This window comes from Tenrec ecaudatus, chromosome 13, assembly GCF_050624435.1.
Source record: "Tenrec ecaudatus isolate mTenEca1 chromosome 13, mTenEca1.hap1, whole genome shotgun sequence".
Classification (NCBI taxonomy): domain Eukaryota; kingdom Metazoa; phylum Chordata; class Mammalia; order Afrosoricida; family Tenrecidae; genus Tenrec; species Tenrec ecaudatus.
In genome coordinates this window covers 77,380,728-77,404,518 of record NC_134542.1, presented here as the reverse complement: position 1 = coordinate 77,404,518, position 23,791 = coordinate 77,380,728, and the positions used below count along the sequence as shown (strand labels likewise).

Genomic DNA, 23,791 nt, shown 5'->3' with positions numbered 1-23,791 from the left:
TTTTCTCGGAATTCTCCTTGTACTCTTTCCCAACTTTTCTATGCTGCCTCTCTGCTGATCTATCTAACATGATATCTATAGTCATCACAACACCCTCAGGTAGGCATCTTACTTATAAAAGGGTCTTGTTCTTATTTTATAAGATGATCCCATGCAGACAGTAAATGTTTCGGGCACTATGGTCCATACTAGGCGCCCTTGCTGACGTAATTGGTTACATGTTGGCCTGCAAGGTCAACAGTTAAAACCCACCAGCTGCTCCATGGGAGAAAGATGAATCAGCCTGAGAAACCCAAAGGAGCAGTTCTCCTCGGCCCTGCAGGCTCAATGGGAGTCAGATTGGACTTGATGGCAGTGAGCTTGGTTTAAGCATGGGCCACGTGGTCTCTGTGGTGATCACTCAAGTTTGCCATGGTAACGAGAGAGCAGCCACAGACAACACTTAAATGAGCAAGCATTGTCATGTTCTAATAATACTATTTACAACGGCTCGTTGGGATCCCAGAGCTTAGTTCAGTGACCTCTGATTTAGACATTCTCAGAACTCTGAGCAAAGCAAATGGGCCACTCCCAAGATCAGTTTTGAAAGAAAAGTGCTGAGATCACAATTCTAAATGTCCTGAAATAAGTGTACCCACCTCGACTTCAACATCAAGAGCAGGAAAGTGAAAGTGGGTAGAACTTCCGGGCCTCAATGTCCAGGTCAAGGTGACATAATATGTTGTAATTAGCAAAGAAATGCAAAGCAAGAGGGACTGCTCATTGGGGTCACAAGGCCTTGCACTAGCCTCCTGCTCCACACACAGAAAGCCAGCATTAAACAAGGTGTCTCCGTGGCTTGTTGCCTTCTGAAATGGGAATTGCTTTATTAGGTCGTTTGTTTTATTTTGTTTTTCATGATTCCAATTGCTCTGTGTTCCCTTGTTAGGACTACGTGGGAAATAACCAATAGTCATGAAACAATGGCTAAAATAAATATTTATAGAGCTGTTACTAGGTCATTGCAATCACTGTGATGAGAAATAATAAAAAAGCAGAAGCATTTCCACACTGTATGGGTGCATAGTCCACAGGCCCATAAAATGTGCAACTAATTTAATAAAGGGTGGTTTTTCCTGTAAAAATATTTTTAAAACAGTTGCGGTGAGATACCAATGGGAGGAATTGCAGTCCAACCTAGCAATGATTTGCCCATGTTAGGATGAGAACTGATCAGAGAATATCAGCATTTATAGAAATAGAAAGCTCTAGCATAGACCCATTAAACAATTTTCTAGAAACTTTTGTAGGTGTCATCAACAAGACTACTTTTAATGACAAGTTAATCATCTACCACATACGGAAAAATAACCATTGGAATAAGCACTTTCAACAAAATCAGTCCTTTCTGAGCATATGCCAGACAAAACTTTCAGGAGTACGGACAAGTGTTATAGGCGTAGCAGTCTTTAGAGATGATAAGAGAATAAGAAAAGTTATAGAAATATATTTTCAAAATTTACAGCACCTCTTTATAGCACTTCCAGCATGCTGAGTTATTATTCTAGGCATTGTGCACATAGTCCTCATTTGTTCCTTAGTATTATCTCCATTTTACAGATAAGGAAACAGACCGAGATAGTAGAAACAGAAACTAGAGTAAGGTTGATGGTAAGTCCTGAAGTCGCATTTGAACCAGGCGATGCAGCTTCAAAGCCTGGGGTTACCAGCACTTCTCTAAATAACCTAAGTGTTTAGGAGAGGACACATGATAAATGCTACATAAGGAGGGTTTTTTTCTTTTTTTGGTAAATTGGCATTTCTGTAAATTGGTATCGATGAATTAGGCTTTGTGAAATGCTTAAGCAATGTCTGAAAATAATCTAAACAGATTGGCCAGTAGTACCATTTGGAGCGGAGTCGTTTGGTAGGCACCAGTAGAACACAGTGCTCCAAACATAGTGCTCCCAAACCCAAAGGGCTGCCGGCGCTCTCTGGGAGTCCTAGAACTGGGCTGTGGGGCATGCTGTTACTCTCATCATGATTTTCTTAAAACCCATCAAATGGACAATCTTCCTAACAGATTCCTGATTTTCTTTTCATTTTCCCTCCACTGGAAACCTTGCACCCTCCAGGCCCTGAGGAATGCATTTTTTAAAGCGAGCAACATTGTCCCATAAGAAGATTCAATGCCTCCCCTTTTAGAGCAGAAGCTCCAGCAGGGCTAGGTTTTCTGCCGTGCGCTTCACTTCTCTGGTATCTGTCCCTCCTGCCAGGCTTTAGCGCTCAGGGGAAGAGCTGATGTCCTTCAGGTGGTAACCCACTCCTCCTGTGCCTCAGATGCTTGTCTTCCTGATAGCCATGGGACTGTATTTTTCATTTGATTTCTTCCTTCTCAAGCATCTTCCATTTCCTTTCACCGCTTATTTCTGCCCAAGTTTGCAGCACAAGTCCTAATAAGTCCTGACGCCTCCCAAAGTCATTACCTTCCCTCCTCTTCCCTTCCCTTCCCTTCCCTTCCCTTCTCGTCTCTTCTCTTCTCAGAAACCATTTGCAATGGTGGCCTTTATTTTCTCACTATCCCTCTTCAGCCCTTCATCTACCCCTTAGTTCTGGGTTCGCACCCCTTGCTCCTCACCTTAAAATTGTTATTTCCCCTCATCTTTTAAACTTTTATGGACAGCACATATTTGACAATTAATCAAGTGATTTCATACCATTTAAATATTTAACTTGAATAGTCTTCCCTTAAATAGACTCCAAAATAAGTTGAGAGGATGGATTTATTGCATGTTTACCAAATTGCTGCTAATTCTGCATTATATAAATTCTAAGTATACAGGATGGTTTAATACAAGATGATTAACTCCAATACCTTGCGTGAATTTAAGAAGACAAGCATTTAAATAAAAGTTTTAAAACTTAAAATTTTCTGTCAGAAACAATTTCTTATATGAGCTGAAAGATAATTCCCTTAATTCTCCAAATACTTATTAAATACACACTATGTATTATTTACAGGAGAAAGACGAGGCTATCTGTTCCTATAAAGATATGCAGTGTCCAGTGTGGGAATTGCATCCGATCTGACCCCACCACACTGAGGCGAAACACTAAGGGCGTGCAACAGAACAGCAAGGGGAACAGAGCAACAAAGTCCCCAGGGAATACCAAAAATAGATTTGGGGGCCAGGCGTGGCATCTCATCAGACTCGACTGGAAAACACTCCCAAAGGCCAACAAACAGACCTTGAACTATTTACAGGCTTTTCTTTTTTTGGTCCTTAGTTTTTGTTGTGGTGATAGTTGTTTTGTTTTCTTTTGTTGCTTTGCTTTGCTCTGCCTTGATTTGTTGTGCATATTATTATCACTGCAGGTCTATCTAAATAAGATAGACAGGATGAACAATCTGGAGGAGGAAACAATGGGACCAACAATTCCAGGGGGACATGGGAGAGGGGGATGTGGATGAAAGTAAGTGGGTGTTAACTAACCCAGGGACAAGGGAACAACATGTGATCCAAAATTGATGGTGAGGAGGGTGTAGGAGGCCTGGTAGAGCTTGATCAAGGGCAATGTAACTGAGAGGAATTGCTGAAACTCAAATGAAAGCTGAGCATGATAGTGGGACAAGAGGAAAGCAAAAGGAAATAGAAGAAGGAACTAGGAGCCAAGAGCATTTATATAGGTCTAACTACAGGCACGCACATATGTAAATATATTTATATATGACAATTGGGAAATAGATCTATGTGCATACATTTATAGGTTTAATATTAAGGTAGCAGATGAACATTGGGTCTCTACTCAAGTACTCACTCAATGCAAGAATACTTTGCTCTATTAAACTGGCATTCCATGATGCTCATCTTCCCGACAAGATCGCTGAAGACAAATGGGTGGGTGCATAAGCAAATGCGGTGAAGAAAGCTGATGGTGCTCAGTTATACCGCTTCTACAAACAGCCAGAGAATCTTTGTCATTAGGTTAGTGCCCAGCTATCTAAAAGCTCCCTTTCTTTGGGTTAACTGCACTGCATACTATAACGTAAAATCCTTCCTATTCACCATCTCTGTGATTAGGCAGGGCATGCAGGATAGAGTTAGAAATTCTGGGAATTGCTTTACAATACTACCTGCCACAGTTATCCTGCCTCTGTGCCTTGAATAGATTGCAGAGAGGTAAGAAAAGAATTAGGGAGATTTTGGAGAATTTCAGATGAACTATGATGGTGTACATACCACCAACTAGGGTGGTGGCATGGAGGTGGTGGGTGAAGCTCAACATAAACCTAGGATTGCTGGTTGTGAATGAAAGAAATGCATTACCAGGATTTGAGTCTTGAGATAAAGAAAAATAAAATATTTAGTGACTGAGACAGGATGTATTAAGGGAGGAGTAAGTTTGGGGATGATAAAGAGCTTCAAAAGATGTTAGTTTGAGATGTCAATGTCAATAGAGGTGTGTGCTAAGCAGTTGAAGATATGTATCTACAAGGTAGGGATGAGGTTTCTATCTTGAGATATGAAATTTGGAGTTGTCACATAACAGATGGTAATTATGGCCCTGGAATGGATGAGCTCACCTAATGTAAAGACAGTCCTAGGATGGATCTAGGAAGTAGTCCAAGGTTCAAAGTCAGAAACACGAGAAGGAACTTTTGTGGGACACGAGAAGGAATGCGCAGTGAGGTAGCACAAAAGCTAAGAGGATACGTAATGGACTGGCCCCTCCTGAAAACGCTTCTAATGTGTGAAATGAAGTCTCGGTAGTCTTGCCTTTAAGGAGCATTCTGGCTGTACATCTCCCAAGATTGGTTTTTGTTCTGATATGTATCCTTTTGGCCTCAGTCCTCAGAATGGGACATGGGGGTAGGGTGGGGGGCTGTAAACTGTCCAGAACTTGAAAATGTGGATGCCTGGACAGTATAAAAATTGGATAAATTGTACTTAGGACCATTAATTATTAACACTGTATGGTTGGGTGGTTTCTGAAAAGATTTCTCTGGTCAGCATATGCCATCTGCTTTTTAGTGCTTCTATCATAGTTTGATCATTTACGAGAAGGACACTTGGACATTTTATTAGAGTTAATGATTACTCTTTCTTTAATATTATGAATTATTTGAGGACGAGAGGAGCACCCACCATCTATACGGCATTACATCTAGCCCTTCGTTCATGTAGACAGTGTCCAGTAAGTATTTGCTGGACTGGCGAATGGCCCTCTATTGTGTTGAGTGTCCAGGCCTTAGAGGATGCTCCTAAATCCTACATGTAAAACCCAAACCAAACTCACTGCCCTTAAGTCAATTCTGACTCATAGCGACTTACAGGATACAGTAGAACTGCCCCTTTACAGGAGTAGAAAACGTTGGTCCTTTTTTCTGTTAGAAAAAGAAAAACTAACCAAGGAGTGTAACGTATGACATTCAAGCAGAATAACCACTTCACATCAGCTCTGGGGGGAGAAATCTCTATGAGAGAAAGACAAATTCTCACAGCTGTTCAAGGTGCTCACTTCCACTCTTGTCCTTGCTTTGCACATTGTTGTTACACATTATCTTGGAGCTCTGGTGGTGCCGTTGTGTAAGTATTGGCCTGCTAAGCATAAGGTCAGCAGTTCAAACCTACCAGCCTCTCCATGGCAAAAGGCTGAGGCTGTCTGCTCCCATAAAGATCTACAGCCTGGAAAACCCTACATAGGCTTATCATGATTTGCCCTCAGCTTGATGGCAGTGGGTTTTGTTTTGCTTCGTTATACATTATCTTACCTGTAATATATATCTCATTATATTTCATCCCTTATTGCCATCTTCAAAGCTTTCGCTCTTGTCCAAGGCACCATCTCGTCTCACCCAGACAACTCAACCTCCCTCCACCCCCAAAGTATACTGCAACAAAAATCAGAGGTAACTTTTGATCATGGAAGTTACCCATGCTCGGACCCTCTTGGGCTATACGTGGAGTAAGAAATTCATTCTCAGTATCCCTCAGTCCTCACAAGTATACTTTATTTTTGCCATGGCATTTATTACTGTGTGAAATCACTTGTGTCCTTACCATCTGCTTGCTCCGTGAGAGCAGGATCTCATCTGGATTGTTTAGAACCATAATTCCTTGCCGTAATATGAAATGAATGTTGGTAAATTCATAAACATTGCCTCTGGCTACTTGAGAACCGAAGTGCCCGAGGAGTTTTAAATATCCCACTGAAAGAGTTTTCATCATGGGATTAAAAAAATTAAAATCAAGGGACATACTAGGGAAATCTGAGTTATCCAGGAAGCAAGTATGATAGAGTTGGACTTAAGACAACAAAGGGGATGGGTCACATCGCCACAGAGACAGTGCTGAGGGTACAAAGACCACCTTGCCTGGAGTTGGGTGTCCATTGTTAAATGAGCCGGGAGGAGTGGAAGGTAGAGCAGCCCTCAGGAGCTGCTTGGCACTTGTGCTGTCCTATGCCCTGCCTCAACAGGAAGCCATAGATCTGAGCCGCAAGGCCCCACAGAGTGCCAGGCACGTGAAATCCTTGTTGTTTTGAGACTGGCTTACACTGCCTGTGCTCTTTGACTCTTCAATACCGGATTATATTCATTTTAAGGACCTTGTAAGCTCATTCGTCTACTTTTTTCCACAGTGGTAAAGGTCCCTGTAAAGAATTGTCCCTATTTATACATCCTACTAATTAAAGAAAATGTTTTATATGTAACATTTAAAAAGAGCTTCCTAGATTTCCATTTTCCAGACATTCTTTGTCTTCCTGGACTCCTTGACATCATCCCCCTTTCACCCCCACCCCCACTGTAAACTGCGCCCCTCCCCCAATGAAGCCCTCATTCCACTTGCTGTCCCTATAAATTCATCAATCCTGGGTTTCATATACCAAAACACTGAAAAACATATAGCACAACTTCAAGGGGGTGACCCCCAATGACCTAACACCTCTGAGATACACCCTAATATGAACAAACAAACACAGAAAATGTTGAAACCAAATCAGATCCAGCATGCTTCAGAGTGGGAATCAACTGACAAGATTTTAACTGTTCAAGTCAGATTTATGCTTTTGATCTTCTATACTCAGCTCTCCAATGCACTCCATTTAGTAACCACGTCCCTCCCTCAATTGTGGATAAAGGAAGTTCACCTGAGGCTTATTTTCCATGTAGTTCCCGTAAATGAATCTTGGGTTCTTACTATCTTTCATAGTCTTCGGTAAACCAGATTCTCAGAGGTTAGGCTCTGATACTAATTCCTCCTTTGACTTTGGGTGATATGACTTACAGTGCTTCAGTGATTGATGATGGTGTGCTGCTTCCATGTGAACTTAGTTGACATCATACTTAGATGGTTGTTTGTTTGGAGACAAGCCTTTAAGACCCCAGACACTATTTGAACTGATAGCTGGGGACCATCTAATTTCTTCACCACCCTGTCTTCTGTGTGCCCTTCCTGAGGGTGAGTACTGAGCAGGGTCATGAAGTAAGAACTAATGGTTCTTAAGCTGGAGCTAGGATTTAGTGCAAGCCCCCAACCCATTCCCGATTTAAAAAGATATTATTAATTGGGAGTTAATACATATATCATTCCATAGTTCAGTTATGTTAAGCAGAATTGTACAATTGCTTCCACAATCAGTTTCCAAACATATTTTCTTCCTGGTCTCCTTGACATCATCTCCCTTTTATCCCACCCCACCCCTGAATCCACCTGCTGAAACCCTGATTCTGCTTGCTGTCCCTATAGGTTCAAAAAAAATTGAAAGTTAAAAACTGAAATAAAAGCACAAACAAAACTCTTCTTAGAAAATTATGCTTTTGGAGTAAAATGTAAAACTACAAATGCATCAGTTGGCAAACAATAAAACAGCTAATCAGAAACTCTAATTTTGTGCTTTCAGATTACGCTCAAAATGAGAGAAATCACCTCCTTTGGAGATCAAAATGGATGTAGGAAGACTAAAGATAAAAATATTTATAAGGTATTGATCTACTACTATGAAAACATTAGCAGCCGTCCATAAAGCAATGGTTACACATTGACTTGGATCAACCGAAATACTCTCACCAAGATTTGGATGCCCCAGTTCTAATATTTTCTAGCGAGCCCCTGTCGAAGCCTTTGCTTTTGTTTTAATGGTGCTGAAAACCTATTTCACAAAACATTTGTCATGTCTGCCTTTTTTGATGTGTTCATTTTCAGTGACATTATATGCATCGTGTTCTGAAACTATTGCCGCCGTTCACACAGGACATATTGTGGACATTACTGGACACGTGCGGCTTTCCCGAGGTTTAGAGGCATTAGTTAGAAGCTCATTTCCTCGGAACAATGAGCATACATGCTTTTATAAAACAGCTATAGGAAAAGGAAGTTAAATTGATGCTAGCATAACCACATTAAAATTTCTCTGCTCAGAAACTAACAGAGTGAGATGCAATTTAAGAGTGTCTACTGAGGAATCTCAACTCTGTGGACTTTTGAGCCAGTTCCTTAATCTCTGTACTAGCCAGCTCCCAGATAGCCCCCACTGATATCTATTTCCTGATGTTCATGCCCCTGTGTAATTCTCTCTTATTTTTTTGGGGGGAGGGGGGGTTCCTTGAAGACTGATAGAACTCAACAGACATGATGTTAAGTCATTTTGGAGGCTAGGTCATAAAAATGCCCAGAGACTCTGGAGGAGTGAAATGTCTATATATGGTTCTTCTACTCAAGTCTCTGGACCTCCCACTAGATGATTACATAGAACTATGCAGACAGGGTATGTGTAACACTAATAGAGGGGACTGGTCAGGTTTCATCACCCCCCCACCCCGCCCCAGCTGCCCAGGATTATAAGATAAGCTATGTTGTTTTTCTTTATCCAATTTTTTCTTACTTATTTATATTAGTTGGGATATATACATACAATATATCATTCCATATTTCAATCACATCAAGTATAATGTGCAGTTGCTACCACAACCAGTTGCCAAACATTCTTTTCTACATGGAATCCTTGTCATCGTTTCCCTTTTACCCCACCCCCACCATACCCCTTCCCCCCCCAAATGCTTATTCTACTTGCTATCCCTATAGGTCTATCAATCCTGAGTTTCATACACCAAAAACCAGAAAAGCATATCACAGCTTCAGGATGGTTGCTTCCATTGACATAACACCTCTGAGATACACTTTACTGTAAATGAGCAAAAACCAAACAGAACAATACAAACAGAAAATACAGAAAATTTTCTAAACCAGAGCAGGTCAAGCCTGCATCATTGGGAGGATCTACTGTCAAAGGCTTAAAAAAATTTTTTTTAAGTTAATAATCATTTTATTGGGGGCTCGTTTAGCTCTTATAACAATCCATACATCAATTGTATCAAACATTTGTACGTATGTTGCCATCATGAGAGGGAAAAAAAGCCTGTATAGTTCCAGGTCCATCTGCTGACCCTTCTGAATGTTTTCCAATCGGAACTGGTGAAGTGCCACCCCTGCCCACCGATTCCGAAGTCTATTTTCGGGATTCCTCCGGGACTTCATTGCTTTACTCCCTTTGCTGCTCGGTTGCGCTCTCTTCATGTTTTGCTCCAGTGGCGGGTGGGGTGGGGCACCAGACCAGGCACTGTTCCCTCACTCTGTACCCAGTGCTGTCCCCTATAGCACTGTGGGTCAGTGAGAGGCCATCATACAAAGTTTTACGTGTTCGGGTCAAGTTTATGCCTTCGAACTTCTTTATTCCTCTCTTCCAAGTACTCTGTTTAATGGCTCCTTTCCTCCCATCCCTGAATTTTAGATATGGGAATTTCTCTAGAGGCTTATTTCCTAATGCAGTTCTACAAATGCATCTTGCGCTCCCACTGTCATCCCTAGTCTTCTGCACACCAGATTCTCACAGTGTCGGCTCTGCTACTAATCCCTCCTTTGACTTCAGATTATATGATTTACAGTCCTTCGGGAATTGATGATGGCGTGCTTCTTCCATGTGTACTTAATTGACATCTCACTTGGATAGCTGCTTGTTGGGAAACAAGCCTTTAGACCCCAGATGCTATTCTATCTGATAGCCAGGCACCGTCTAAATTCTCCTTCACATTTTTCTATAGCACCTGTATCTTCTGTGTTCCTGTCCTGAGGGTGAGTATCAAGCAGGGCCATGATGTAAGGACCAATTGTTCTTAAGTTGGAGCTAGGATTTAGTGCAAGCCTCAAACCCATTCCTGGACCTGTGCTTTTCTTCTTCTTTTAAATTGTTGTAATTTGGGAGTTAATGCCGATGTCATACCGTTCCATAGTTCAATCATGTTAAACAGAATTTTACATTGCTTCCAAATCAGTCTCCTTCCTGGAATCCTTGACATCATCTCACTCTCATCTCTCCCACCCTTCTATATTATACCCCACTCCCCAAACCCTTGTTTTTCAATAAATGAAACTCACGGACACTGAGCCTATAGGAAAAGCAAATTGATAAGATATCTTTGAAGCAGAGAAAGAAAGAAACTCCAAGGACCTTGGAGGAGCATGTTCAAGATATCTGTCTGAAAGTGGCAGAGGCTAAGAAAGAGTAAATTCATCATAGAATGTGCTAGTCTGGGTGGACTAGAGAAGCAAATTCATGGCACTCACATGTGCATAAGAAAGAGCTTTATATACAAGAGCAATTGTATATTGAGAAAACATCCCAGCTCAGTCCAGATCAAGTTCATAAGTCCAATATTAGCCCATATGTTTGATACCAATCTCTAAAGTCCTCTTCAGACTCACAAAACACATGTAATGACACCAAATGCAGGGAGATCACAGGACAGTGGGTGGAGAATCTTGGTGATCCAGTGGTGGGGGAAGCATCTCAGTTCTGGTGTGGGTCTCCATGTGGCTCCTCCAACTGCAGGGCTCTGGTTGCCATCAGCATGGCTCCATGAGGCTTGTCAACAGGAATGTCTCGCAGGGAGACAAGCAGAGAGTGTATCTGGCCTCCAGTGAGCTATTAATCTCCTTCGTGCCTCCAAATGAGGTCATCAAGCTGTGACCTGATTGGCAGGCTAAGCTCCACTCCTTCATTCTTAATAGTCTCAAGTTGACACCAGATTATGTAACTACCACATGACACAAAGACTCGGAGGAACAGTGCAAGACTGTGGGGTACCTTTTCCTCATCTGGCCCGAGCTTATAAAACTGTGGAACAAAGTGACAGGCAATCTGGCTTCATGGTTCATGGAGGCAAAGGGTCAGTGGCTATGTAGTGAAAGATTAAGAAACAGAGAGAGATTTGGCTGCCATGTGGCTGAAAGACTGAGAGAGGCCAGACTGCTGGCTAAGGACAGCAATGACTGTCTCCTTGCTGTCTGTTGATTCTGATCTGTGTTGGTGTTAGGTGCCATTGAGGCACAACTATGCTGAGCCCATGGTCACAGCCACGGTGTCAATCCATCTCCTTGAGGGCCTTACTCTTTTATACTGCCCTCCACTCTACCAAGCTTGATGTCCTTCTCCAGAGACTGGCCTGACCTACCAATATGTCCAAAGTATGTGAGATGATGTCTCACCACCCTTGCCTCTAAGGAGTATTCTGGCCAGACTTTTTCCAAGACAGACTCGTTTGTCCTTTGGATAGTGGTCCATGATGATTTCAATATTCTTCTCTAACACCACAATTCAAACGCATCAATTCTTTGGTCTTCCTTATTCAGTGTCCAAACTCCCATGCCTGTGAGGCAATGGGAAAGATCACGGCTTGGGCCGGGCACAGCTCAGTCCTCAAAGTAAACATCCTTGCTTTCCAGTACTCTAAAGCGTTCTCGTGCAGCAGATTTACCAAAGCAATGTGCCTTTTTCTCTTGACTGCTGCCGCCATGAGCATTGATTATGGATTCAAGCAAGGTGAAATCCTTGACAACGTTAACCATTTCTCCATTTATCATAATGTTACATATTCTTCCAGTTGTGAGGATTTAAGTCTTCTTTACACTGAGTTGCAATCCAGACTGAAGGCTGCACTCCTTGATCACCATCAGCAAGCACTTCAAGTCCTCCTCGCTTTCAGCAAGTAGGCTGTGTCACCCTCATAGGATAGGTTGTTAGTAAGCCTTCTTCCAATCTTGATGTCTTTTGCTTCTTCTTATAATCCAGTTTCTCTCATTTCCTCAGCAGACAGAATGAATGAGTATGCTGACAGGGTACAACCCCAATGCACAGTTTTATAATTGTCAGATCTTAAACCATGCAGTATTCCCTTGTTCTCGTTCCACAACTGCCTCTTGATCCATGCACAAGTTCCTCGTGAGCACAGTAAAGTGCTCTGGATCCTGACCTGAGGTCATTTATTAATTCCCCTAAGGCTGTCATCGTTCGGTGCCATCGAGTCGGTTCTGACCCACAGCAACTCTATGACAACAGAAGGAAACATTGCCTGCTCCTGCACCATCTCCACAATTGTGTTCATTGAGTCCACTGCTTGAGCCCATTGTTGCAGCCACTGTGTCATTCCATCTTGTCATTTCTATTACCTAATAAACTCACGTAATTGTATTGCTTGTGAGTTCTGTGTGACCATTGTATTAAATTATTGAACCCAGAAAAGATGCAGTGTGGTGTCGGAGAAACAGTTGGTATCAGAATAGGCACAGAAGGATGGACTAGGAAGAAGGAATGACTGGGAAGGCTTGTCTGCCCTCTGCCTTGAAGCAATAAGGAAGCCAGAGGTCAGCTATGGCTCTCCATTCCTGTCTACTGCATAAGCTTCCTGGTTGGCTGATATCTTGGTCCCTTTATTTTAAGGGAAGTAAGCTGCCATCTCATACTGTGGATAGGCCTACATGGTAGGAATGTCTGCACAAAAGACACATGAGTGCTGAGTGATCTTCCAAGTGGGTTGTCCAGCACCAGCACCAGGCAAGCCATTAGATCGCATATTGATAGTAGCTTCACACACACACACACACACACACACACACACACACACCAAGAACTATCCAAATAAGCTGTTCTCAAATCTCTGATCCAAAGTAACAGTGAGATAAATGTTTCTTTCTTTGTTTGCTTTAGTTTTAAGTGATTAAGTTTTGGGATAATTTATTATGCAGCAATAAATATGTAAAACAATCAAAGTCTCTGTAATGCGGTAATAATTGAGCAGGGGTCACTTTGTGGATTATGGTGTGCCTCATCCAAGCCATAACACTTCCTATTGCCTCAAATACATGGGAAATACAAACAATGACTACGGAAGATCAAAGTCTGTAGATGCATGTGAATCATGGTACTGGCAACGGAAAGTGAATGTACCTGATTTGCCAAGACAACAAGCAAATCTGTTTGGGAAGCAGTACAGCCAGATGGGAAGTGGTAATGGCGCGACTTTGTCTTTCACACGTTGGGCCTGTTATCAGAGGGCTCATTTCCTGGAGAAGGGCATCAGACTTGGTAAAGTGGAAGAGCCATGAACAAGAAGAAGACCCTCCAGGAGATGGATTGACACAGTGGCTGCAGCAAGGCGCTCAAACATAACGACGATGTTGACGACGTAGGGCTGGGCAGTGTTTACTTCTATTGCTCATCAGGTCGATGACAGCACCAATGTCTAAGGTTAAAAAAAATGAGACCCCCCACATCTGGAATACAATCGAAGGAGGACATTTAAATAGAACAAAGACAGATCATCCCAGAGGAGGGAGGGCACATACACAAAGTCACAAGGACACCCAAGAGCTTACCAAGAACCTATGGCTTAAATAAGGTGCGGGAGGACAAAGGAAGCTGTCAAAGAAGCATGATCGATACAGCCCAGTTGCAGGTGGGCCAACAGAAACAGGCCTGGGACCATGATTGGGACCCCCACACAAGCTAAACAGAAAAGCTTACATGATCAGTCCAGAACCCTTCAACCAAGGCTCTCAGGGCCTGGCTTGACTTTTCAACCCTATTGCTCTAAGGACACACTCTGGCCAGCCCCTAAGGGAGGCTTAATCCACATGGAGAAGCTGCAAATAGATCTTGGGCTTTCTCTAAACCTAGCCCTCAGAGTTTAAACTCCAGTGTATCTAACAACACCAGCAACCACACTGTCAAAGGGCTGTTGCAAGGACTCATTGCCCAACACCGGCTGCACAGTAATTACATGTTGGCTATTATTATAGGTTTGCACAGTTCTCTTCCACAAGGAGGACTTTCCTGTATATTATGTTCAACCACTTACTCGGCTCAGTTATATATTTTAAGTTCATGGATCCAGCTCTTTTCAGTCTTTTATCCTGTCTTTCTCTAACTAGCCATTGGACAAACAATTCTCTCATCTCTAATCTCTTTAAAGAAGAGAGGCAAAGACAGAGACATTTAAGGAATTTGTTATAGCCAGGGAACCCAAAAACCCAAATGGCTGGCCTGAAAAAGGCCAATCCACTGACCTCTGGGCACTCAAAAGAGGTTGACAACAATCCACTCAGCTTGCCTGAGATCAACTTGAGCTTATACAGAGCACAATGTTTAGAAAATGTCCTCTGAAATATACAAAGCTTTCATTCAGGCGAATGTCTGCGCTTTTAAACCTGGAACAGATCCCAGACTTCCTCAGGCCATCTTGATAGATGCTATCTTTTCATTCTCTGATCATTCCTGTCTCCTTCCCATTGGGTTGTCTTTTATTACTGATATATGGGTGAGCAATCAATCCCCTATGCACGGAAAGAACATATTGGGGAAAGTTACTGCTAAAGTTGCGAAGAGAACAAAAGAACAGAAATGAGTTTTTAGTCTATGGTAAAACTAAAACAAAAAGACAAACAACCAAATATTTTTAAAACATAGCAAATAGTATAATATAAAAAGGAAAAGAAAGATAGCACATATTGAGTAAGTTGTTCTTGAACTAAGTCATGAAGATATTTTAAAATGAGAAACGGAATATTTTGATAAATGCAATATCCATAATAGGATAACTGAGAGATCTAAAATAAAACACAAGTCTCTACTGTTTCTATTGAAAGTAGTGATGTGTGTGTGTGTGTGTGTGTGTGTGTTTAATTGTAGTTTGGGTAAAGGTTTACTGAGAAATTCGTTTCCCATTCAGTAATTTATACATTTTTATTTCACAAGAGTAGCTGCAATCCCTCAAGTGCCTTCCCCACTTCTTCCTTCCTTCCTTTTCACGTCCCTTCACCCAGTTCCGCTGCCTCTTCTTACCTTCTGAACTTAAGTTTTGGGAAAACTCTGCCCTTGCCATCTCATGTGGTTGATGGTTCTGAGAAACATGCTTCTCACAGGTGTTACTGCTCGTTTTATAGACCTGTCTGTTGACTGAAAAGTCATCTCCAGGTTTGAAGGGTGTCTAAGGACCATGGTCTTAGGGGTTGTGCTAATATCTCTCCAACTAGTATGTCTGGTCTTTTTATGATTTTGAATTTTATTACAGTTTTTCCTACTCTGTCCAAGGCCTTCTTTTGCGATCCTGATCTGATTAGGTGGTAATGTTGGCTGGGCTTCATCTAGTTCAGTTAGTCCATTACTCCTTTGTACTATTTCCTGGCGATGTAACAGATTATATATTGGGCTGCTAACCCCAACGTCAGCACTTTGAACCCACCAGCTGCTCTGCTGGAGAAAGATGAGGCTTTCTGCTCCCATAAAGATTCACAGCCTTGGAAACCCCCAGGGGCAGGTCCACCCCATCCCGTGGGAGGCTGTGAGTCCAAATTAACTCACTGGCAGTCTTTGTGGAGTTTTGTTTTCATTCTAACTTAAAATACTGAACTCTTTATTGAGCTTAGCCAAACACCTGATGTCAAGAAATTTTTTATTCTTATAAATACAGCAATAGTAGAAAGCCCATGTTACTCGAATCAATATCTCTTTCCCGTTTCCTGGTCTGAATGTGTCTAGTTTTGCTGAAGTCAGTATTTCATTGAAAGAACACTAACCTCTTAAACAAACCTGTTAAGGAGGAATCTGGTTTGCTCATTTCTTCCTCCTTCCTTTTTGCTGTTTAGTTCTTTGCTTACCATATCATTTATGTCTTTGTTCATTTTTCTTACTGCAATCGTCCACCCGCCTTCCTTCCTTCCCTTTCTGTTCCCTGCCTTTTTCATTCTCTCTTCTCCCTCTTTCTCCATTCATGTCCATCTCCTTCCCCTGTATTTATTTGATTTTAAACCTAAACAAAATGGAGGGTTGGGGGGAGGGGAGGCTGAGAGGACAACGGCTCAGGATTCCTTGTAAGTAATACCGTCCATAATTATAGCAGAGCCCCGGGATGGGAATGCTGATTTAATGAAGTGCTGTATTCCTACATCTGTCCCTTAAAATAAGGCAGGAGCTGAAACAAGATGGCTTCCCATTTCTCCTCATATCTACGTACACGCCAAGTAAGAAACATCAGAATAGAAACAACTCGAGTGTTAAGAATAAATATGCATACAACAAACCACCTCCCCCATGATTCACCTTTACACACCTATCAGCGGACTAAAGATCCCCGGTGGTTCACAGGATTAAGCATTGGGCTGACAACCTAACAGTGGGTGATTTGAACTCACAAGCCACTCCGTAGGGGAGAGATGAGGCTGCATGCTCCCATAAAGGTGCACAGTCTCGGAAACCCTAAGGAGTAGTTCTACTCTCTCCTATCGGGTTGCTCAAACAAGGGCAAACTCATTGCCATTGAGCTCAGTCCAGTTCAACTCGCAGCAACCCTAAAGGACAGGGTAGAACTGCCCTGGGGGTTCTGAGACTGCAACTCTTTACGGGAATAGAATGCCTTCTCTTTCTCCGGGCAACGGCTGGTGACTGATGAACTGCTGACCTTGTGACTATCCACCCAATGGGTACCCTCCATGCCACCCAGGCTCCGCAGGGTGGCTAAGCAGTCACGATGGACTCATCCACAGTGCTTTTGCTTTGAATGAGGTGAGCACCACGGAGTGCCCTCCCCCGAGAGTGACCAGGCACAAGAGAGGAAAGGGCAGCCTCGCTCAGAAGCCAAGAAAGGAGGAGGAATGGAAAAGGTGAACAGAAGGAGGAAGTGGGAGGAGCTCTGAGCAGGGCAGGAATTGAAACCAGTGTCAGGAATCAAAATGTAGATAAATTATCTAAATGAAGACCATTTTACCTGTAAACGTCACCCAAACCACAACAAAAAGTTAAAAACAACCAGCCAAAAACTTACAAGGAAGCCGCACATCCACCTAGTTGTCTCACCCAGAGCATCCTAAGACGCCCTACCCTTTTTGTCCTGCATATAACCAGTTAATTACCCAAGTCTCATCTTTCACAAGTCTGAGTAGCTGTCACCTCAATCTCTGTTGCCCTTGCTGAGTTTGTTCCACATCAGCGCATCCTCCTCAAGCCTTGCTCCACCTTAATCATCTTCCTATTGTCATACCTACCATTTCCGGCTAGATACTCTCTTGTTCCAATTCCCCAGAGGCCCTTCATCATCTATAGGCTAAACTCAAACTCCTTCTCCTGCTGCCTACTCTCCTCTCTGGCCCAGGATCCCTTTATAATCCCAGGATGGAAGGGATAGGGATAGACTTGTATCTCTGTAAAGGTACCTAAGGCACTCACTTTTTTCTGGAAAAGCAAATCTCTAGATACTGATGTTGATTATTCAATCTCTCTCACTAACGTAGGCTTCTCTGATTTTGCGAGATAGCCTTAAGTGCCCCTCCTAACTCCCAGGAAAGTTTGCTCCAGTCCCTTTAAATCAGTGCTCCCCAAAGTGGGCGATACCACTCTCTCTGCTCATTGCTGGAGTGATCCAGAAAGGCTGCCAAAGCAGATGCCCACCCTTTACCCTGGGTTGTGGGCTATCGTGTTAAAAGGTTTTGTTGTTGTTGTTGTTGTTGTTGCTGGGGGTGGAGGGACAGTACTAAGTTGTTTTTTTGTTTCTGAAAAGAGGGCAGTAAGCCAAATAAGTTTGCCAGCCTATGCTGTGATGATCTTCCTAAATCACAATAGTACTTAGATAGGGGCTAGTCCCTGGGTGGGGTCAAAGGACTGAAATGTGGAGGTTTAAGACTATCCAGAGGCGATGTGAAAGGACAAATCCTGGTGATTCAAAACCACCTACTGCAAACTTGGTGGAGCACAGTTCTACACCGATACACATGGGGTTCCCATGAGTGAGACGTAAAGTAGAAGTTCAGGGGGCATGTAAGCCTGTCAGGCTCTGCTAAGAGAACATTCTTGAAGTATTTATTCAAATTTCATTAGTAGACATGACTATGTGCTTCATAGAGAAGTAGAAAAACAGTTCCTGCCCACTCTACATATTCCTCCCAGCAAATCAAAATCCAAGGAGGATTCTGGTTGTATTTCTTCCAAGACAGATAGTATTCTTCTGGCAGACCATGGTCTATTCAATGTTTTTTCACCAACCCCACAATTCTTCAGCATTTGCACGCACATACGGTGATTGAAGATACCATGATTTGTGTCTGGTGCACCTTAGTCTTCAAAGGAACAATTGTGAGGAAGGCACAAGATGGGCAACGTTTCATTCTGTTCTGTTGAGGGTCATCGTGAGTGCATTAACACCAACAATGTTGAGAGAGCCCTGTGGATGGCGCTGTGCACAGCAGACCCTTTGGCTACTTCACTGGCCAGTTCAAGTAGCTTATCCAAGTATAGTCTCTGTTTCTTCGAGGACTCTGATGATTAGCTTAATTTATCTCGACAATGATGCCATACACTAAACCAGCGGTTCTCAACCTGTGGGTCGTCACCCCTTGGGGAGGGGGGGTGTCGAATGACCCTTTCACAGGGGTCACCCAATTCATAACGGTAGCAAAATTACAGTTATGAAGTAGCAATGAAAATAATTTTATGGTTGGGGGATCACCACCACATGAGGAACTGTATGAAAGAGTCACAGAATTAGGAAGGTTGAGAACCACTGCTAAACTCGATGCCATTGAGTCAATGCCAACCCATAGCGACTCTGTAGGACAGGGTAGAACTGACTCTGTGAGTTTCTGAGACTGTAATTCTTTATAGGAGTAGAGGACCCCAACTTTCTCCCTGGGAGCTGCTGGCAGTTGTGAACTGCTGACCATGAAGTTAGCAGCTTAATGTATAACCACCATGCCACCGAGGCGCCTAATGAAGCTTTAGGGACTCTCAAACCGAAACCCTCACAAATGGACTACACAGGTTATTATTACCTGCATATCTGTTTCCCATTATGTTATAAATGTCGGGGTCAGCTACCTTAATATTTATAAAGCTTACTTTTTTATATCTACAGCAACTAGCACAGTGGGTGGTGTTGACTATTAAGTGAAGGAGTGAACCTCCTGCTCTTCCTCACAACAAGGTTTTTGTGTGTTGTTATTCAAGGACACAAGGAGTCACTTTAGCTCTCCCTCTCCCCCCAAAAGGGCTTATTTTAATAGTTTGCAAGGAGGAGTCACATACAGGTAGACTGAGTCTACCTTTAAGAGTCTAAAATGATGAGATCACTGCTTTCTTAAGTAAATAAATGTAATTATTAATAGGCCAACTCATTTTATAATTCAACTCTGGACACCTCTGCCCTGGTCCTAAAGTCAAAGCATGGGTTTTGATAGTTCCACAAGGGATGGAGTCCCTGGGGCAAGAATGGTTAAAGTACTTGGCTACTAACCCCAAACCAGCGGTTGGAGTCCAACTATAAGTGACTCAGAAGACAAGTCTGGCAATCTGCAGCTGGTTGGTGACAAGGAATACAGGTGGTAATGCTGAACCATTGCTGGAAGATGGGGAAAAGAGCCCCACAGTGTGTCAACGCCACCTAAGTGCATGTCTTAACCATCCAGAGAGAATGCTTCTGTTTGCTGACCAATCCAGAAACTGTAAACCTAATATGAAAATGCGCATTTTAAAAGAAAGGAGGGCCCCAAGGAGACGGGAACTAGTGTTTCCACTAAATAGCGTGCATTCAATAATCTGAATGGTTTCAATTAAGAGCACAGACTAAACCGGAATATTGAGGCGAGCTATAGTATCTGAAAATACTTTAATGAAAAGCATCCCCCCAACGCGCTGACCTCGGGCCCCTCTGAATGCTAGCACGCATGCCAACCTTATGATTTTCCTCTCTCAGACTTCTCAAGTGTCCAAACAGTCGCTTCCCTGCATCCTAGGCATCCAACCATCATAATGGCAGGCAAACAGCCAGGGTTCCCTGTACCCAGATGTTCTCAAAAACGCATTTTGGGGCTTTCTTTCCAGCCTTTCTGCCCATTGAGACAGTCTTACTGGTAAACTTGGGATTTTTATGTACAGCCCCTTATTCCTCCAGGGATCACACCCCCAACAGTGAATTTTAAATTCCATAAACAGCCACCCGAAGGCGTCGTCCTCATTTCAGGCAGCATGCATTTGTTAGAATAACAGAAGCGTGGCAGTGTCGAGGCTCACACACTAAACATTGCACGGATTCTCCCAAAAAGTGAATCCAGACACCACTTGCAGCTGTAACCCAGCGCTGGGACCCAGTGCCCAGCAAAATCCCCAGGTCCCCTTAGCGTGCTAAAAGGCAGTCTGATTCTGACTTCCGAATGTCTTATCTTTGTCGAACGTTTCAAACTTACTGCCTTTGTTCAGCAAAACCACGGGCACCGTGATGATGGTAATGAGCGCAGCCACACCCAGCACCCCCAGGATGATCTTCCACAGCGTCTGCAAGGAGGTCAGAAATTGTCTGGTGAGAGGGCCGCATTTGACTGGAGTCCCCGGGCTGCTACATGGACAGTGGGATTTGCAGATGGGAGCGTGTAGGAAGAAGGGCATAGGGTGCAGGGCGGTTTGGTGTGCAATTAGTGCAGCATGGAAGGGCTGGTTGTAAGTTCACTGCCACCGACTCTTAGCGACCTCGTAGGGCAGCTTAGGAAGACCCCTGAGTTTCAGACACCGGAGCTCTTGGAGAGTAGAAAGCCCTGCGTCTTTGAATATTTGTGGCCCCTGAACACAGACATGGTTCTCTAGTCCAGCCTGCCTGTTAAGGCCACCTGAGGGCTGGGTCTTGCGTTTTGTGCATGGCTTTCTGGTCCTCCAAGACTCAGCATGTGGGTTTTGGAAGAAATTCCTCTGGTCCAGGGAGAGAGGGGGGGGAGAGTTAGAGAGGGAGAGAAAGAGAGAGGGGAGAGGGGAGAGGGGAGAGGGGAGAGGGGAGAGGGGAGAGGGGAGAGGGGAGAGGGGAGAGGGGAGAGGGGAGAGGGGAGAGGGGAGAGGGGAGAGGGGAGAGGGGAGAGGGGAGAGGGGAGAGGGGAGAGGGGAGAGGGGAGAGAGAGAGAGAGAGAGAGAGAGAGAGAGAGAGAGAGAGAGAGAGAGAGAGAGAGAGAGAGAGAGAGAGAGAGAAGCGCCCTGGACATCCCCTCCACCTGTTAGAGCAAGGCCCTGGGCTCCTTGCCTATTGAGAGTGCCTAGCCCCGTGAACTTGGGGCAGTCTGGGGAACAGGTGGCGAAAAGGCAGCACCTATGAAGTAACCCTAGGGTTAAAGGCATGTAAAGAGCGCTAGGTACTTACCTTCATGGTCGCACGGCGTCCTCAGAAAGGAGCTTTCGGGAGCAGGAGGCAAGCCCAAGTCTGGCGAGTCGCGGAAACGGGCGTCCTGCTCCTCTGTTAGCGGCGCCAAGTCGCTGCGCTTGCAAGTTTCAGCCCCGGGTTAAACATTAGTGAGCGGCCAGCCCGCTCGCTGTAAAGGCGCCGCCGGGCCGGGGGGTGACCGCGGGCGAAGGCACAGTGGGCGCGGGACACTGGCATCCTGGTCGGAGGGCGCCCTAGAGGCACCTCCCCCGGACAGAGCTATCACTGGGCTGCAGCCCTGGAGCCCTGGGTGCGGCGACCCTGGGGGCTGGGCCGGGTAGGGGCCCAAGGCGGACACCCGGGGAGGCGGGGAGGGGCTGCCCAATTGTGAACTTGGAAACCAGGGCTGAAAGACTCAGGGTGCGGGGTGCGTCTCCGCTGAAAGGCACGTTGATTCTCAGAACCCGAAATCTGATGTGGACAGACGGACAGTGACCAGAGGCCCTTGGGCGTCGGGCTTAGCAAATTCCCACAGCTTGCTGTGGTCCACGGGCTGACTCCGAGGCCAGTGAGAGGCTGTGCTGGGGGAAGTGGGGTGCCTACGGCAGTCTGCAAAGCAAAGAGGAAAGAAAGACCAAGAAAAAGGGGTTGTGTTCACCTTTGAATGGCACTTGAGGGGAAGTCCCTGAATTTAGATTCTGTCCAGGGAGCTTCCTTTCTCATCAAGACACCAAAAATCCTAACTCGGACACTTGGGTGGAAGTTACCCCTTTCTTTCTCCGGCACTCCCCTAGGCAGCGGCTCTGTTCCCGACAAGGAAGCAGAGGCACAGAGAGGCTAAGTCAGCAGTTGGAAGGTGGAGGAGCCTGACTTCAGAGTCCTCTTCCAGGGACTTACACATTCTACCGCAAGGCCTCTGACCCTCCAGGCTTGGAGAGTGGCTCAGAAAAGGCAAGCTCGTGTGCACACGTGAATGAGTGAGTGAGTGAGTGAGTGAGTGAGTGAGTGAGTGAGTGAGTGAGTGAGTGAGTGAGTGAGTGAGTGAGTGAGTGAGTGAGTATGTGGCTTCCCCTTTCCTCAGCTCTCCATTACATCCTCTAGTTTGTTAATTCACTTTCCCGCGCCACCCCCCAGCCGTCATCTATTTATCCATTCATTTCACAAAAATGGGCATGACTAAAACATGCCAAGCTGTTCTAGAGCTGAGGGTAGAGGTGGGAGATGACACGTGAGTGCCCAGCCTTGGCTCTTTCTTTGGGTACAGAATTCACAGGGAAGCAGTTGGTTAGGGCACCTGCTCTCTTAAGTACCCAGGCATCCTCAAAGTTCTTCTCGGCTTGTTCATTAGGCTGAAAACAAGACCCCACTGTGAACAGTTAGGAACAAATGATTACAACACATAGTCCTAGGAGGTATTAACACATGGCTGAATGAATTCAACTTTTCACCTTTTATCTGCAGACCATTCTTAGAAACTCGGGGATCCTTTCCCCCTTGACCATTAGTTACTCCTGAAAACAGTTGTTCACAGTCAAACGCAGATGCTTGAACTGAATTTATTAAGTCTTCCATCAACCACTTTATACCCTTCTCCCATAATCTCTATATTACATGCATCTCCACCCAAGGTTAAAGGAAACTAAAAATTGTTGAATGGATTGTTATCAGAGCTGCAAGAGCCCACAATAAAATGTTTGGTTTTAAAAAAACTAAAAGTTAGAACTATCACAGTCTTTTTTGTCTTCATTCTCCTATTTACCAAGGAACCCTGGTCCTTGTAGAGTGGTTACACATTAGACTGTGATCCACAAGGTCAGCAGCTACTCCACAAGAGAAAGATCACCCTTTCTATTCCCATAAGTAGTTACAGTCTTGGAACTAACCCATCCTGTAGGCTGCTGTGAGTCTACATCGACTTGGTGGCAGTGAGTTTGGTTTCTTAATTTCCCACTTGGTCTTGGCCATTAAGTCTTCTCAGTGTTGTGTTTGCAAGTGCCCCCAGACCCACCCCCTGCTGGTAAGGGAGGGAGTTAATAGTGTTCCCAGAGACGGATTGAGCTGGAACCTCAAAGGTGTTAGAACTAGAGGGAATTATGCCATAACGTGGGACCAGTCAGCTGGCTCTGTCAGCTGGAGACTTAGCAATGATGGTCCCAACATCAGCTTTGATCAGTGAAGTTCAAATAGTTGAGTTCATTCATTTTGACCTCTATACTTGCCACCACACCTAGAGTAAAACCTACCATTTTGGTTGGACAGAGGTTGGTCGACATCCACAAGATAGATCAACTTGTTATTTGGCGGGGGTTATAC

General features: G+C 44.2%; 1 protein-coding gene across 1 annotated transcript in view; it reads right to left on the bottom strand.

Annotated features, from left to right (window-relative positions):
• The window catches only part of DPP4 (dipeptidyl peptidase 4), a 101,899-nt gene extending 80,415 nt beyond the window's left edge, over positions 1–21,484 (bottom strand). Inside the window, exons 1-3 of the mRNA XM_075529134.1 lie at positions 21,479–21,484; positions 20,544–20,631; positions 6,042–6,047 (exon numbers count right to left, since the gene is read on the bottom strand). Coding sequence (XP_075385249.1) covers positions 6,042–6,047; positions 20,544–20,631; positions 21,479–21,484 — 100 coding nt within the window. The remainder of the gene's footprint in view (positions 1–6,041; positions 6,048–20,543; positions 20,632–21,478) is intronic.
• Positions 21,485–23,791: the final 2,307 nt, after the last annotated feature.